The sequence below is a fragment of the Microtus oregoni genome, unplaced genomic scaffold (assembly GCF_018167655.1).
Source record: "Microtus oregoni isolate MIOR12 unplaced genomic scaffold, Mior012 000062F_ref0000492, whole genome shotgun sequence".
Classification (NCBI taxonomy): Eukaryota; Metazoa; Chordata; class Mammalia; order Rodentia; family Cricetidae; genus Microtus; species Microtus oregoni.
This window is the reverse complement of record NW_024543872.1, coordinates 2,343,907-2,362,228: the sequence shown is the minus strand read 5'-3', so window position 1 is coordinate 2,362,228 and position 18,322 is coordinate 2,343,907. Positions and strand designations below refer to the sequence as shown.

General features: G+C 43.5%; 1 protein-coding gene across 1 annotated transcript; it reads left to right on the top strand.

Annotated features, from left to right (window-relative positions):
- Window positions 1-365: 365 nt before the first annotated feature.
- On the top strand, window positions 366-12,501 carry Fkbp14 (FKBP prolyl isomerase 14). The gene is made up of 4 exons (XM_041640287.1): window positions 366-687; window positions 3,232-3,383; window positions 5,917-6,044; window positions 10,264-12,501. The coding sequence occupies exons 1-4, from the start codon at window positions 491-493 to the stop codon at window positions 10,420-10,422; spliced, it is 636 nt and encodes a 211-aa protein (XP_041496221.1). The 5' UTR covers window positions 366-490; the 3' UTR covers window positions 10,423-12,501.
- The last annotated feature ends 5,821 nt before the right edge of the window (window positions 12,502-18,322 follow it).

Genomic DNA, 18,322 nt, shown 5'->3' with positions numbered 1-18,322 from the left:
TTTGCAAAAGCCCGAGTGTCACCTGGCCCGGGGCTCTTCAGTGGCTCAGTTGGAGTTCTTCACAGAGGCAAAGCCCTCCCGCAAGGTGTTAAGTGTTAGCTCAGCACCCAGCTGCCCTCCCAAGGTGGGAGAATCTCCTAATCCGCCGGCTCTAGGACTACTCTGAGAGGCTGGACCCGGCCTTCTGACCCAACACCACACCGAAACACTACACTGTTGCAGTGCCATTGGCTGAAGAGAAGCCTGAGTGACAGCATAGCCAGCCAGTAGAAGGCAGTCTTTCCCCAGCAGCCTCCAGACCAGAACCAATCATGTTGGGATGGAGCTTAACTCTTTAAAGGAGAGTTCACAGTGTGTGGGAAAGTTGGTAGTAAAAGTGCCACGTCTTCCTGGGAGGTTGGGGGGAGTCCTAAACTTACCCGAGGCTGTTGCCGCTTTTGGCACCCTTTTAACTCTATGAAGTCGGGGGCCCTTTCTCTGCTTTGGTAACATGAGTTTTTTCTTGTGGAACGCGATCTTGACACTGTGGGTCACGGCTGTGAGTGGAGCTTTGATCCCTGAGCCAGAGGTGAAAATCGAAGTTCTCCAGAAGCCGTTCATCTGCCATCGCAAGACCAAGGGAGGAGACCTGATGTTGGTCCACTACGAGGGCTATTTAGAAAAGGACGGCTCCCTATTTCACTCCACGTAAGTAATTATGCCTCACAGGCAGAACGATGACGGACCCACCCAGGCACCCCAGCCCTCCTACTGTAAAACTAACAGTTCCTTTACCTCTAAAAACAGAAACAAAACGCTGAAACATCTGCCTTACCTATGGGGAAAGAAAATTGTCAAAAGCCAGTTTTAGAGAACAAGGCCTTGAAAGGACTTTCTGGAAACTTGTTTTGATAAGTTAAATTCCTTACAGTTTTATTCTTTATAAAATTAGATCTAGAATATTTGAAGTTTTACAGAACCACAGTAAGTCGAAAAGGCTTAATAGAATCGTCTACCTACCACTCCATTCTCTAGGTAAATTATCTGATTCCACTTTTAATTGGTCATAAGAGATATTAAAACGTGTCACTTTGCTTCAAGAGCAAAATGCACAATCGTCTATTTGCCACCTTCTGAATGATGCACAAATGCTCTTTCATCGACCTGTCTAACTGTCTGGCGGGTGGCATTTTGGTCAAAGCACAGGCTGGTGATTTCAGGAGTTGTTCCTTTCTTTTCGAAAGTCAGGCTTCCTCGATGGATGGAGTAGGTGTGGTTTTAGAAGTCGTAGTGGAAGTGTTTAGTGAGCACTTCCTCAGGGACACTCTGGAAGTTCACCTTCTCACCCCCTTCATCCATTCATTCATCCAGCCTCTGAACCGCTCATTGAAAGGGGGCATTTCAGGTCCTGGAGATGCAGCGTTTACTAAAAATAAGTTCTGGTCCTCTAGCAGCACTCCTTGTGCAGGGAACGGGAGATGGGACAAGGCTCACTTGGTGGAGAATGCAGAATGCTCAGAGCACTGGCAAAGCGCGAGGAGCCTGTTGTCAGTTGTGCTGAGGCGGAGGGTAAAGACACATTCATAACAGAACAGCCTGGAGATTGATGTGTGGAGATTATCAAGGCAGAGCTGCAGAAGGACTTTGCAGATGAGGGAATCCTATGCTCTAAGCCTGAAGCTGTAGCTCACCTTAGGTTGGCTTTGTTTTAATAAACTGCTTTGAGACGTGGTCTTTTGTGAGGGTTGAGGATAGTGAATGACATATCTCTCTGAACACTGTTTGCCCTGGAAAAAGGTTCCAAAAACAGCAAGCTGGGAAATTGTGGCGCATGCCTTTAATCCCAGCACTTGGGAGGCAGAGGCAGGCGGATCTCTGTGAGTTCGAGGACAGGCCCCAAACCACAGAGAAACCCTGTTTCGAAAAAACAATAACAAACCAAACAAACGAAAAGGTTCCAAAAACAGTTTGTCATAGCTTTGTCCTCTCCAGTAAGGCCAGTGCATGGCAGATAGCAACCGACGCTGCCCTTCAAGATTACAGTTACAGTCTTGCCTCCAGTCTGGTCTCTTTCATATCTAGCCTGCTCTCCTTCCGGTCTCAGAGCCAACAACCTGGGTGGATATTTTGTAGCATTTCGCTATTATGTTCCGGAACTTTGGGAAGGGACTGTCGTTATGCAACCTTCAATGTAAAATCATAGGCCTGGCTAACTGGGTATAATGATAATGAAGAAATATCATTAAATAAGCCTGCAAAGAGTGTTTTGTCTTGCCAGAACCGTCATCTATGTGATGAATAGCTTAGCTGTAATAAGAAATGTGGCCAAATGTAGTTAGTGCCGATGATTGCTGCTTCACCTTACTTTTTGCCCCATGATCACGAGGGAACATGCAGGACAGAAGGAACGCCATTTACCCAGTTTTTGTGACCATGGTACCCACCAACCTAACACAAGGATGTTTTATTCACACCCAAGAATTATTCTGAAATAGGATTCTTTCCTTGCTCTCTACCAGTCGGACTAAGCTGGTCTCTCAGGATGCTCGGACATTTTTCTGTTCCTTTACCCTCCAGAACTCGAGGGGCTACTGCTCCAGGATTTGCCAAGTAGCCCCATAGTAGATCTCTGGAGAGGGTCTGGGCGTAAGTGGAGATTTAGGGTGAAAGCAGAACCATGAGTAAACTGTACATCAGAAAGGCCTGTAGGCAGGAAGTAAGATTCTGTCTCTGGGTCTGGGGTCGAATAGGCCTTCACAGTTTAGCAGTAATTCTCATAGCCTTGTATCTCCTTCTCAAACTCAAGACATTCCCTCATTTTCTCCTTGGTGTGTGGCCCTCCTGGGAAGTCACTAAGACCTTGAACTTAGGGGTTAGGTATATCTGACGTCAGATGTTAGTACACTTAACTTCAATTTTCTCTGTACAAAATGTTAATACTAGTATAGCTGGCCCTGTCTGCAGGTTCTGTGTCCCTTGATTCAAATTTAGTATAGAATCCAAAATATTTGAAATATAGGTATATGTGTGTGTGTATTGAGCTTTATAGTTTCCGAGTTTATAAGCTTAACCACTGGTGGGTAGGAAAAAATGAAGCCCAGCAATGCTCTTTGTTATAAAGTCCCTAAAACTATCTCTAGTGTGTAGAGTGCTTACCTAGCATTTGTGGGACTCTGGCTTCAATTTTTAGCCGGGGGTGGGGAGGGGGGAGAACATAATTATTTGAATTCTGATGTGTTTTCTTTCTGGTAGTCACAAACATAACAATGGTCAGCCCATCTGGTTCACCCTGGGCATCCTGGAGGCTCTCAAAGGCTGGGACCAAGGCTTGAAGGGGATGTGTGTGGGAGAGAAGAGAAAGCTCATCATTCCTCCAGCCTTGGGCTACGGCAAAGAAGGGAAAGGTAAAGTTGTGTGACCTTCACTGCTGTGCATCTCTGAATGCTCCCCCCCCCCCCCCCAGACAGAAACCCACCCGCTCACTTTAACAATGCACAGAAAGGCCATTCAGCAAAAGTGTCTTGATGATCTGAACGTTCGGAATATAGATCATCGGCTATGATCTGAGATGGTGGCTGTGTTTATAGCCAGGAAATCTTCCATACTGTAGGTCTCTTTAGGAGTGCTTTCATTCTTGCTTTTAAATGTATTTGTAAAGTTTTCAATAGCTTATTTTAATTTTATTTATTTATATTCGTGTTTTCAAGACAGGGTTTCCCTGTCCTGGAACTTGCTCTGTAAACCAGGCTGGCCATCTAACTCAGAGATCTGCCTGACTCCACTTTATGAGTTCTGGGATTAAAGATGTGTGCCACCACTGCCCAGCTCAATAGCTTATTTTAAAATAATTCATTGACTTGAATTAAAAATAATTCTCTCTGTGTTACAAACTATCTGGCTGGTCCATACAGCTTTTGTATCAATTTGTTTCAAGTCACAGCATACCTGGTGTTTAGGATGAGTTTAGGTAGCTCTTCAAGGGCTCTTTGGTGCTCTCCAAGGGTTGTTTGGTGATGTTTATCAGATGGGCCCAGCTGTAGTCTCTTCCCTGAAATCTGCTCTGAGCCAATGGCCAGGTCTGAAGCGACAGGTTAGTGAACCAGGCTGTCTACCACTGTGTTGTTTCTGATATTAAAACAATTGGAACCATCACAACTGTGTTATCACCAGAGGTTAGCCAAATAAAAGGTATCCTTCTTATTAAAAGTGCCGTTTGCAAAAAGTTTGTGTTATATATGAAATGTGTGTGGTGTAAAAGTAGCTGATAGATTTTCTGTATGTCTAACTTTCCCCATGAGTGAAAGGGGGAGTATATGCACATTGTATCCCAATGAATAAAATATTCATAGTGTACTATGATTCTAAGAATTGCATTCATTTCTGATTCTATTGTCCAAATTCTCGATGAAGAAAATGTAGTAGGTGTACAGTGAAGAAGATATTGTAAGAAACCATCAGAAGCAGATAGAGAATCACTCTGATGTGGTTTAAATAGATTTCACACCATTTGTCCGCAAAGCATAGCCCTCGACAAAGCCTCTTGCCACAGTTTCCTAAGGAGGTTGAGTGCTGTATATGAATATGATGTACCCCAAAGTAGGATCATTATCTAAGCCATGTCCCACAGGCTTGGTTATTCACCAAATGCAACTCTGATTATATTCTCTACAGAAAGCCATCCAGTATCTAGGGAAGGTGTCTCTAACGCCTAGACGTAGTCTTTCTTTCCCGCATCTTTGTTCTTTTGCTCTGAACGTTATGTATGCAGAGCAGCCGTAGTTGTCCATGACGTACTTAACTCAGCTTTACTTCATAGGTACTCCCCTCAGTGTCGTGAAACTAACTCTTCTAATCTGTGTTTGCCACTGGTTTTGTAGTGTGTTAGTGCACGCTTGCATGCCTCCCTGGGAAGACACCAGCTTTCCCACCGACCTAGTGCATGCCCCTTCCCTGTACCACCGTGACGGTAAGCTTTGCCCCACCCTGTCAGCGTTGCCCTCTTCTTACTGCCCTTCCTTCCGTGGAACTTTGAGGAGACGGGGGTGTAGCTAAGACTTGGCTAATGCATGTGTCCAGACCTTTCTGTTACATAGAGTTGTAAGAAAGCAAGTTTGAAACAAAAATAAATGCCCACAATTCCAAGAAGGGTTTGTTTCTTTGATTATTAACTGGACTGTTTTTGTTTGTACCCTGAGATTTTTAACAAATGCATAAAGCTCTTTGTTAGGGAGGTATTTCCTAAGTTGTTGAAAATTTTGAATGTTCCTTTATTATTTTTAAGACCCGTAAGAAAATTGTGTCTTAGTAACATATAAGGCACTTACTGTTTATCAAGACTAACACTGAGGGTTTTGTTTTTATATGAGTTTTCCCCTTATATCCTCCTCACGGACTCCTAAGGTAGAAGACATTATCAATCTTATTTTACAGACAAGGAAGGAACTGATGCCTAGAGGCGGCAGATGTGGACAGAGCTCACACTATTATATACTGCCTCCCAGTGGCAGACACAGCACCACCACCCCTATGTGCTTGAAGGTCAAGACTTTCTAATCTAAATTAGTAAATCTCTTGTAATATAATTAAGTCTGAACTACTCAAAGCCCTTTAAAAGTCATTCTTGACGTATAACATGAAGGGCCTTAATTATATTTGAAATTTAGCATCGAGACTTTTAGAAACATCTGCCTGTGTGAGTGTATTTCATTGCTGCTCCAAACTGGAGTGCTTTTGTTCTGCCATTTGGGGTTAGTCCTTCTTGTGACATACTTTTCATTCCTGGGTAAAGTGTAGTTATAGAATAAGTGATTCCCACCATCTGTGACTGTCAAAGAGTCTCTCCATTTACTGTAGTTAAAATGTTTGTTACCACAATTGATTTTGTTATGAATACTTTTAGATCTTCTAAGTAAAAACTTCCCTATCTCTTCATCTCAGGCAAAATTCCCCCCGAGAGCACACTGATATTCAACATTGACCTCCTGGAGATTCGAAATGGCCCACGGTCCCATGAATCATTTCAAGAAATGGATCTGAATGATGACTGGAAGCTCTCTAAGCAGGAGGTGACCATACCCTCTACCTCTGTGCTGTCTTCTTCTGCTTCTTTAAGGCTCACCCTTACAGAAATGCATGAGCTGCTGGGAGAAGGAAGATCAGCGTTCTTCAGTGCAATGACACTGGGCATGTTAGCCACAGTCCAGGGAAGGCCTCATGTTCAGGAGTAGTGGCCAACACCAAGTGGACTCCCATGGCTTTTAGTGACTTTATTTTTTAAAAAAAGAGAAAGAAGTTGGGCGGTGGTGGCGCGCGCCTTTAATCCCAGCACTTGGGAGGCAGAGGCAGGTGGATCTCTGTGAGTTCAAGGCCAACCTGGTCACAAGAACTAGTTCCAGGACAGGCTCCAAGGCTATAGAGAAACCCCATCTCAAAAAAATCAAAATTAATTAATTAAATAAATAAATAAAATAAAAAAGAGAAAGAATGTGAAATTGGGTGAAATCTGAGAGGAGTTGTGGGTTCGTAAAATATGATAAAATATACTCTATAAAATTCTCAAAGAATAAATAAATGAGGGAAATTTATTTTTGTTTAGATAAAATATTATTCACGGCTTTCCCTGAAGTGCTTTGAAAGTTGCCTTTTCTGTAGGAACCCATATTGTAAGCTGGGGATTTGTAGCCCTCCTGCTCACACAGCAAATGGTCTTATCCACTGAGCCATCTCCCCAGTCCTTGATTATGTTTTTAAAGACGATAGAAAATTGTAGCATAGGCAGTCGAAAGACACTGCTTTGATTTCCAAGTTTACAGGGTCCTGGTTAGGCTCCGCCGGTGTGGCGTGATCATAGCCAGACACACCGTTCTTTCTACTTGTAGCTGTGGCTTCAGATGAAAAGGGAGAATGTAATCTTATTCTAGGAGGACTGTCTAGAATTCTGACTCTTCCTAGAAAGAAAGCCTGACGAAACCAATGTGTCCAAAGGCAGCCATTGTCCAGGCACGAAGCCTCGTTTGCATTCTGACCAGAGGAGGCGGTAGGCATTGTTGACCCAAGCTGGCCCAGGAACCACAGCTTCAGGACGGCTCATCCCAATGATCACTCTGTAGGCCACATTGCTGCCTGTGCTGTCTTTGCTTAGTCATTCCATCAGAGAAAGGTCTGTTCCTTGGCAGCCACTTTTGCCAAAGCCCTGGTTATTTGCAGTAAGTTTTGGAGAAAGGTCTATTGAAGGAAAGCCGGAAATACTTGCATGCTCTCTATACTTGCATGCTCTCTATACTTGCATGCTCTCCGGGAAGAGTACTGGAAGTGACAAAATATTGTTTACAACTATTACGCAAGCGTTAGGTGAACGCAAGACAAGTGCTTGTCATTACCTGACTTGTTTCAAACGGTTCTATGATAGGGTCAGAAAAGCATAGATTTGAGGCACCAGTGTTTTGGGGAATCCAAGAGTAGAGAAATTTGCATATGGCTTTCAAAATAAATTTTCTTACACACCGAGTCATATGTTAGCATGCAAATCCTGCTGATTAGAATGGATGCTTTGTCTTCACGATACATGCTTCTTACAGGCCTTTGCTCCAGTTTGTCGCTGTCCCATCATGGAGCACAGTTGGCACCAACAGAGTGTGACCTCATGCCCTGTAGATCTGCCTTGCCTGGATGTAGCCTGTGGCAGGGAGGGAGGGAGGGAGGGAGGGAGGGGGATAAGCACATTTTAGAAACTGGAATCAAATAAGCAGTAGGAGAATTTGATGAGAGAAAAGAGGTGACAGGCAGTGCAGGGGTGACAGGAGGGTAGGAAGAAGAGGGAGTGATGTCTGTGGTGAACCACTTAGAAATAAACCCCTGGACAGATTTAGATGGAGCACAGATGTAAAAGAAAAGTTGCTTCTGTCAAGCATATTATAATTTTTTTTTCTAAAAAAAAAGATTTTTCTTTACCTGATTTGATTCTAGCACATAATTATTTCAAACCTTTTGACTATAAAAGCTTAGATAGAAGCTTTCTAAGAGCATTTTCTCATATGTGTGAGTATGGGTGTATGTGTATGTATATATATAATGTACATATATTTTAAAACTATTAGCTTTTGATAAGTATAATATTTCTTTCTTTTGTATTTGTTTTGTGTTGTTATTTTTGAGAAAGAGTTTCTCTATGTAGCTAGCCCTGACTGACATAAACTCACGATACAGACCAGTCTGACTTTGAATTCAGAAGTCTACTTACTTTTGCTGGTATCAAAGGCATGTACTATCATGCCTAGCGGTCTAGTATTTCTTATTACACACTTGTCTCTTAGTTTCAACAAAGTGAATCATAGTGTTCAAGCAAACCAGGAAACATTATTTGTTTAAAGTTTTCTTTGGTTCTTGAGGGTCAAACAAATAAACATAAAAACATCCAGTTTAGGGACTGGAGAGATGGCTCAGTGGTTAAGAGCATTGCCTGCTCTTCCAAAGGTCCTGAGTTCAATTCCCGGCAACCACATGGTGGCTCACAACCATCTGTAATGAGGTCTGGTGCCCTCTTCTGGCCTGCAGACATACGCAAGACAGAATATTGTATACATAATAAATAAATAAATATTAAAAAAAACCATCCAGTTCATAAGAATGCTCGACTTGGGGGTGGAAAGATAGCTCAGTGGTTTAGAGCACTGACTGCTCTTCCAGAGAGCCCAGATCCCATTCCCAGCACCCACATGACTCACAACTGTCTGTAAGTCCAGTTGCAGCTGATCTGATGCCCAGTGGCCTCTTTTGACCTCCATGGGCACGAGGCACATGTGTGCACATGCAAACATGCAGGCAAGTGCTCAGAAAATAAAAGTAAATCTTAAAAGTTTTCCTTTTCTATATGTTAAACTTTAAAAGAATCCAAGGTGGGTGTGGAAGGGTGGCAGTGTAGTCTCAGAGCAGGCAGGTGGAGACTGGCAGCTCCCTGGAGGTTGCCAGCCAGTCCAAAGTTCTAGGTGAGAGACCATAAATAATAAGACTCTGAGAAAAGAGACTGACTTCTGGCCTCTGTATACATGCATACACACGTGCATACATGCACAACCCCACATGAACAAGCACATGCACACATACCTGAGAGCACACACAAATTTAAATGAACTGCCACATAAACAGCTTCAATTAAATGCTGACTTCTTAATATGAAGCTCTAAGAACGAAAGTGAAGCCAGCTTTAAACAAGCAAAGGGACTGGGGAGATGGCTGTGTGCGGTAAGTGCTGGTCTTGCAGGCCTGAGGACCTGGGTTGGGATCCTTAGTACCATGCAAAAAGCAGAGTGTGGCAATGCATGCCTCCAATCCTGGCTCAGAGGAGACAGAGACAGGGAGTTCCCTGGGAGTTGTTAGCCGGCCCGGGTGGCAATCAGTGAGCTTCAAGTTCAGTGAGAGACCACATCTCAACCTACGAGGGGCGAAGAGTGGTGAAGGGACACACACGGATACACACACACACGGATACACACACACGGATACACATACACGGATACACACACACGGATACACACACATGGATACACACGGATACACACACACGGATACACACACACGGATACACACACACGGATACACACACACAAATACACACACATGCGGACATACACACGCGGATATACACACAAATACACGCACATGGATACACACACAAATACACACACGGATACACACACAGACACACACACGGATACACACACATAGATACACACACATGGATACACACACACGGATACACACACAGATACACACGAATACACACACACGGATACACACACACGGACACACACAGATACACATGGATACACACACACGGATACACACACACGGATAAAAACACACACGGACACACACACACGGATACACACGGATACACACACGGATAAAAACACACACGGGCACACACATGGATACATACACATGGATACACACACACACGGATACACACACGGACACACACACAGATACACACGGATACACACACAGATACACACACACACTATTTTTTAAAGGCAAAAAGTCAGGTAATAGGTTTTAATAAAAACCTTATATTTCTTACAAACATGTATATTTGAGTGTGTATGTGTATATATGATATAAGCATTATTTTCAATTCTGAAAACTGTTTGGTGTCTCCATCATTCCTATAAAGCAAAGATTGCTTTTCTTCCGTTAGGAATGGGTCACAGAGTTGCTTTGTTCTTGCTGTGTATCGTTGCAGTGATGCAGTGTGGATTATTATTAACGAGAACTGTTATTTTGTAGGTTAAAGTGTATCTGAAGAAGGAGTTTGAGAAGCACGGTGCAGTGGTGAATGAAAGTCACCATGATGCTTTGGTGGAGGATATCTTTGATAAAGAAGATGAAGACAAAGATGGCTTTATCTCGGCTAGAGAATTCACATATGTGCATGATGAACTGTGAGGGTGCACCTGCCATTGTACAGCATCCATCTGTAAAGGGAAGACGGTACCTTTAAAGAAAGTTGCAGTTTTGAACAACATTCTGATCTTGCTTTGTTTGCTTTCAGTTTTATGTTATTTTCTGTTATTTAAGAAACCCCATAGACTTTGTAAATATCCATATCATTCTTTTAAGTTATTGGGAAGAAACAGTCATCTTTGAGTAGACTTCTGGGCCATTCCAGGTTCACACGAAGCTTGTCTGCCTGCTTCCTTCTCACATCAATATTTTGCAGCTGGGAACGTGCCACAACAAACGGACAGGTTGTAGCACAAATCAGCGCCCCAGGGCTTGCTCCTTTCAGGTAATAATGATTTTTTCTTTACCTATTTTTGAGTCCCTGCCTGAGGAGGCATATGGTAGGCCTCATTCCTAAACAGTTATGGCCTCACTGTGTAGATGTGCAGTGTTGGATGATTAATGGAGTTAGCAGCTCATGAATAGGTGTGCATCGAAACATTCTGCCCAGACTTCATAGTGGCTAATGGCCTAGTAAAATAAGTCAGACAAATCATTTATGTGTTTGTTTCCTTGTAATCAATGATTCAAAATATGGTGGGCCTGGCAGAGAGTTGTATTTATGGTCAATGTTTACTTTTAAGGCTTCCAGATTAGCCTCTTGGTTCCTCACTCAATAAAGTTTACAGTTAGCACATTATTTCACAATAACAATGAATTATGAGAGAAGTTAGTAAATCAAGTAGACTATCCTTTTTCTGACTCATTGAAAATGGGGCCGACCTATACCAACTTCTATCACTACTCATCCTGAGTTTGAAAACGGACTTTTTTCATTTTTTCTCAAATTAATGTATAAAAATGATGACTAATTCTGTTTTTAAAAATTGATTTTAATCAAATTGGCTGTGATCTTAAATACCTACAGCAGACTTCCCAGATCGCCATCTGTTAGACGTAGGTTCTCATAGTTTATAAAAATGGGTCACACGCACTGTTGTCTGACCCTTGTTGTTCTGACACCTTTGGGAAGCTGCTGGGTCTGATGGTACCACTTTATGGATGAGAGGTGCTGTTCAGAGGTGACGGATGAGCCCACCGCTGGTGGTTAAGCTGCAGATGTTTCTTCAGTCCCTGAGTTCACTTTTCTACTTCCGTGCTAAGGAAGAAGCAGCGAGTTTGTATGTATCAGTTGGGCCCCATTGCCTTTCGCACCTTTACCTCTGGGAACAGTTCCTGACTGATCCTGGCAGATCCCAGCTCTCCTCGGGATTCAGGAATGCCTGTGTTCTCATAGAATAATCTTCATATTTGCTCCCAGTGAGAGGGGTCAAGTCTTAGTTCACCCATTCCCATCCCCTCCTGTTGTTTGTAGAAATTAGATGACTTCACCACCTACGCATTGACACTTTCCTAGCCAAAGCATGTCATTGGGAAGACTATACTCTAGGACCTGTTCTTGAAGATTTCAGGTATAACCGTGAAATGATTGTCAGCACTGCCTATTTCTCGACCTTGGGAGGTTGTGGAAAGGCCCGTGACTGTCTTGAGAGGACAGTGGGGTGTCTTGAAGCCTGCCTTGCACCGAAGCTGCAACCACCATCTGTGTTGGAACAAGGAAGGAGAAAGAATCTTGATTATTCAATTGTATAAATTTGTATTGGTCCTCAGCTAAACAGTCAAACAAGTGTGAAAGAAAGACATGCCGGTAATAATGGTTGTTTAAGCCTTCGCCTTTTTTTTTTTTTTTTTTTTTGGTTTTTCGAGACAGGGTTTCTCTGTAGCTTTGGTGCCTGTCCTGGAACTAGCTCTTGTAGATCAGGCTGGCCTCGAACTCACAGAGATCTGCCTGCCTCTGCCTCCCGAGTGCTGGGATTAAAGGCGTGCGCCACCACGGCCCAGCTGCCTTCTCCCGGCTGCCTTCTGCCTTTTGTATAGCAATATCGTTACACCCTCCCATTAGCGGGAATAATCAAACACCAACTGTGACTTCACATATATGTTATTTGACTCATAACTGTTCCATGTGTCATATTTAAATTTCTATGTCTATTGTGATACTCCTTTTGCAAATAAAGTTTATTTGGGAAATAATTGGTTTTGTAAAAAACTGTTTTGCATGTGTATACGTGTGTGGTGTTTGTATATGTATTCACATATGTTGGGGGCACAGATGTGTGTGCAGGTACAGGGGTCTTCCTGGATTTTTCCACCAGTACATGGAGGCAGGCTCTCTCACTGAACCTGGAGCTCTTTGTTTTGGCTATCCAGCTTGCTCCAGGAGTTCTGTCTCTTGTCTCCCAAGCAGTGAGGTTACACCTAAGCCAGTTTGCCCACTGACTTTCTTATGTGGGTTCTGGGAAGCTGATGCTCAAGGCACCATCCCCATTCATCCCCTCAACCCTGATTTTATGGGGAAAAAGAAGAACAATATTAAAGCAGCTTTGCCGCTTTTCCCCCCTCTCTCTCCCTCCTGTCTCTTCCATGCTGAGGATGGAGCCTTGTGTGTGTTAAGCCACAGACCTACCCCGTAGTACCTCTCACGTTTTAGTCTCGGTTTCATGATAGAGTGGGCAAGATGGACAGTGGCAGGAGATGGGCATAGTGGTGCCGCCAGTCTCTGGAGAGCTCCGCTGTTGTGGTTCGCCAGAAAAGCTGTTGCTTCAAGTTAGCAGGAAACCTGATCATTAAGGGCAGTGGTTGATAGTGAACTTCACACAGGGCTTATGGGTAGGGGAAGGCAGGAGGGCAGGTGTTGTCCCTGTTGTTTAGGTTTGGCGCCTGATTGTGTGTGTAGCAGGTGGACAAGGTTTCTGCCTGTTGAGTAGATTGGTGTCATCAAGTGCCTAGGTGATGACATGGGATGCCCTGGTTGTCACACATAGCAAGAAACAATGATTTCTGCTTCAGATGAAGCAATTGGCTGTTTGGAGTTCTGCTTGTGCAAATGAACTGTACTTATGAAGTGAATTAGTTCCACAGTGTTGTTTAGAATTCGGCATGCTCCCACTCGCCACAGAATTGAACAGTGTGTGTGTATGTGTTAGAAGTGGTCCTTGGTGTCTGAAAATTCCAAGATGGGAAAGTGTCGATTTGATGACATAGTATGGAGGAAATTCCGTCACCTTTTAATTGAAAAGAAAATTAGCACTGTCATGATAACTCTAGGGAAAATAACCTCTTTCCCAAAGATACAGAGCACTTAGCAGTGGCCTTTTTGTTTTGTTTTTCGCTTTTTACCCGCTTTAGCTTGGATTGAAATCTAAATTATCAGCCATTATTTTAAGTGTGTATGCCCATCTAAAACACATATGCCTTGTGTAGGACCATCCGGCAGCCAAACTGCTTCAGTCTTCCAGAGTCCAGCTGGGCCTGCCCACCAAAGATCATCACAGCTGGCCTTGTCGAGAGGACACACCAGGAGGATCATGGGACCCTCGCCTCACTATCCAGCCACCACCGCCCCCAACCACTTGTATGCAATTATGACCTAGTTGAATGTGGCCTTGGGGTCTCTAGGATAGAGGTTGGGAAGGATGAGGGGAGGAGGTTTCAGCTATGCAGCGTGCAGAAGCCATGATCCTTGCTGGGTGCCCATCTACCTGTGTGACTGCTTTAAGGTCACCCATGCCCCTACCCACAGTCCCTCACCCATGCCCCTACCTTTAGTCCCTCACCTGCTGCTTTGTGAGCCAGCTTCATAAACTCTGGTGAACTTTGGTGGAATCATACCCTAGTTCGTCATTAGGACTTTAGGAGGAGCGGTAGAGGTTCTGTATGTCTCTCCCCAAGGGAAGGAATTTTAGTGATCTGCTTCTCTCCCTGGCTATCTGTATGTAGTATTCATAGGAATATGATTTCTGCATCCCCTTTAGTACAATAAAACCCACAAACTCTTACCTATGTAACAATATGAGTTGATAAGAGTTTGGGGTCTGTTTGATGGGGCTTTCTTCTTCTGTGGTCTTGGGGGCAGGATGGTGGAGGGACAGCTGAGCAGAAGTGTGCTTTCCTGGCGCATACAAGGCCTTGGGTTCTGTCTCTGGAGCCACAAAGAGTTACACAATGCCACCTTTCTGTCTTTCCTTTTTCCTCTTGTTCTCTCAAGTTTCCTGCTTCAGAAATGCAGGAAGAGCCTGGCTTCAGAGCTCAGCCCTCAAATCAATAACAGGCACCCTTGGTGCCTACAGGTGGCAGGACCCTAACAATGGTTCCTTCCTTTGAGGTACATGAGAATCATATGTGGCATTTTAAAAGTGGGCATTACTGATTCCTCTCCTCAGGAATTCTGATTAATTCCTGTATCTAACTTGTGTTGAAACCCCTTGCTTGTTGATCCCAATTAAGAAAATCCACAAACATAACTGGAGGTAGTGAACTTTACAGATCTACTCTAGAATGTAGACTAAGATTGTTCGCTCCTACAAATAATTTCCCCCTTATGTAGAAAGCAGTGTTCAAATAATTGTCTGAGAATCAACAGATAGCCAAAAGGATACGAGGAGTTACTATTTTCCCAGAGTTAAAAATATGTCCTAAGTTGAAAAAAAAAATGAACAGAAAATTAGCTTTTGTGAGCATCTCCCCTACAATGAGACAGCAGGAAGCACTGGGCTTTCCTGAAGTTACTCTTTGATATTCTTTATGAAATTATCTACAGACCACATCTCTAGAAGAATGCAAGGTCAGATTAACAGAATAGTGAATTATTCTCTTAATGTGGGGTGTGCATATGCATATCTGTGTTTGGGTGTGTGTGCACAAGTGTGTATGTGTGTGTATGTGTATGTGAGTATGCAACCTGATGCTAAAAAGTTTAGGTCTTGGAGCATTTGGGGTTTGGGCTTTTTAGGTTAGGGATGCTCAACTGGTAAAGGTTTTGGAACTGTTTTTAAGATTTATTTCTTTTTTTTATGTGTATATAGGTGTGTTTTGCCTGCATGTATGTCTGTTCTCCAGAAGTGAGCGTCGCACCCTCAAAGGCCAGAAGAAGCCATCAGATCTCCTGGAACTGGAACTGTAGTTGCAGACTGTTGTGAACCACAACCATGTGGGTGCTGGGAACCGAACCTGGGTTCTCTGGAAGAGCAGCCAGTGCTCTTAATCACCGAGCCATCTCCTCAGCCCCTTTACAACTACCCATGAAAGTGAAAATGCTTCAGATCCAGAGCATTTCCATAAGGGATAGCCAGCCTCTAACGTGAAGCATGTATGATATTTCATACCAAATACGATAATGGACTGTTCTCTTTAGTACATGACTCCCTCTCTCTGAAAATGTGTCCTTACTATGCAGTTACAATTCCTTGTGCTCCTTAGCATCCACCATTCCACACTGAGCTCATATTTCTGTGTTTTAACCACACATAAATTATACTAGAAGCAGTTGTTTTCCTTCTGATGCAACAATGACTTCTCTCCCGTAGCTTGAGCTGCACTGAAGCCAAGTGCATTTTCATTTCATTTACTTAAGTTATTGCTAAAGAAAGGGTTAAAGCCACTTGGAAGACCGAGAGATCCACAAAGCAATCGCCCTGGGGAGTCTTTGTTTACCAGTTCTCTGTGTTCCTGTGCTGCTGGTAAAACTGCTGATATAAAATGCATGGCTCAGTGCATTGAGTTAGCCAATCATATTGAAGCCAACCTTAAGTGCCTGCAAGCAGGACTAACATCAATTTTGCTTTACGATGTGAAGAGAGATGACAGGAGACCTTTGCTGAGTTTCCTCCCCCCAGTAATTCAGAGTAAAGTAAATGGGGTCCCGTTAGTCTCTGGTAATAACTAAATTATCCCCTTCTCTGGTGACAGCTAAATTATCCCCCGCAAGGGGTTTCTGGGAATTTATAAGGCATTTCATTAATTGGAAATTCCATGCTATAGCAGGAAACAGATAATTTCTTTAGTAAACAGTTGCAGTAAAATGGGCGAGAGCACAATGTGAAGCGAGGTACTGAGAACCAATTTCATGATCACAAAGAAAGTAAGGGTACAGACACCCTTTGTGCTAAGTTCCAGCTTCTGACAGAGCATTTTCATGTATTTTCCAGCTCTCTTTTTGCAAGGTGTGGGTTATGTAACCTCGTGGTTAGGAGACCAGAATAAAACGGTCCACTCTGTACTTGTGACTCCTTCTCATATGATTATGTGTTTTCTAGAATTGTTATACAGTAATTTTTCTGCCAAACACAATCTGTTTAAGGTAATTTTCAGGTGGCCCTTCAGCAGCTAAATTTAGTGAAGTCAATAATTAAACTGATGGGGGTGGGGAGATGGCTCGGTGACTATGATGTTTGATGTGCAAGCCCGCAGACCTGAGCTTCATCTCCAGCACCCAAGCGAAGGTGGAGGAACATGTGCACAGCTGTAACCCCAGCATTAAGAGAGGGCAGAGACAGGTGGATTCCAGGGGCTTGCTGCAGTCAGTCTAGCCAAAAGGGTCAGCCGCAGGTTCAGAGGGAGGCTGTACCTCCAGAAACCAAAATTGAGAGCAATAGAGAAAGACCCAAAATTGACCTCTGGACTCCATACATGGGCAGGTGCAGCCCCCAACAACAACAACAACAACAACAACAACACACACACACACACACACACACTCAGAGAGAGAGAGAGAGAGAGAGAGAGAGAGAGAGAGAGCGAGCTAATAGTGATTAAACCGTGTAGAATAGCCAGGAGAAATAACAGTATAAAACTAAGGAAATTTCCCTTTAAGAAAGCTAACATTTACATGTAGAATAACTTTGAAAAGCTCTTGCAATGAAATTTCCATCTGTAAAAGCCCATTTTTCTGAGGATCGGTGTTAGTTCTCCTGCCAATGGTTCCTTGAGAATGTTTGCTAAAGTTCCTGCCCCCTCTATTATTTTGGCTGACTTTATAAGGACGGAGTCATCCAGAAGATGCCCTACATTTTTTTTTTTCTTGCCGCCTGTGGCAGTAGCCAAGGCTTTCTGCTTTGTGTCCTAGTCTTTAAAGAGAATTAAGCAGCTTGCTAAAGTTAATTGATTCTTACATTAAGACTGAGCAGTAAATCAACTCTGCTTGAATTTTATCTAATATTTTATTGCTATGACAACAATACCTCCAAAGCTATTAACTCTTTGAGGTTTATTTCCTCAGACCTAGGCATTGTGCGTTGGCTTTCTAATATCTCTTTTCTTTAGAGAGTGGAGTGATGTTTAGTAAAGCTAATAGGTGCTCCAATAGCCCCCCCCCCCCCCCCCCCCCCCCCGCTGCAATGTGCTAAGTGCCTTGCTCCTCTACTGTCCTTATTTTACTCTAATTGGGCTGACAATCTCATACATGCATAGAATCCATTCATACATGTCACACTCATCCCCCCCACCCTCTTACCTTCCACTCCCACCACCCCCCTTTTTCCCACCCAGGGAGGGCAGTGGTGTGGGTTGGAGGGGGGTCTGCTTGAAGACAGAAAGTCACTGCCTTCTGTGATACAGGACTGGGAAGTTACGTTTCTGTGACCAGCTCCACACTCATGTCCACATGAGTGGCCTTTATTAAACCAGGTGGGTCACCAAACAAAAACAGCCTTTTTATGTATGTGTGAGCGGATCTTGCCAAATAGCTCAGGGGGCTTTGAAATCGTGATCTCCCCGCATGTCCATCCCTAGTAGGGGTTTAGAAGTGAGTTCTGCCATTCTGGTCATGAGCTTTCAGACCCGTCAACTTCAGGTTGGTCACATTAACCTTCAACACGGTTATGGGACATTTTGTCACCTCAAAAGCAAAGCCCTGCATGATCTTCAGATTCCCCCAGGACTAAATAGGCACAAATTTGCTCTTTCTGTGGATTTCAAGCATTTACAATAAAGTTCAACCCATTCTTTCTATCAAAGTACGGATGGATAATCTAAAAAACGGTCATTTCTATTTTGGCCAGCCAGT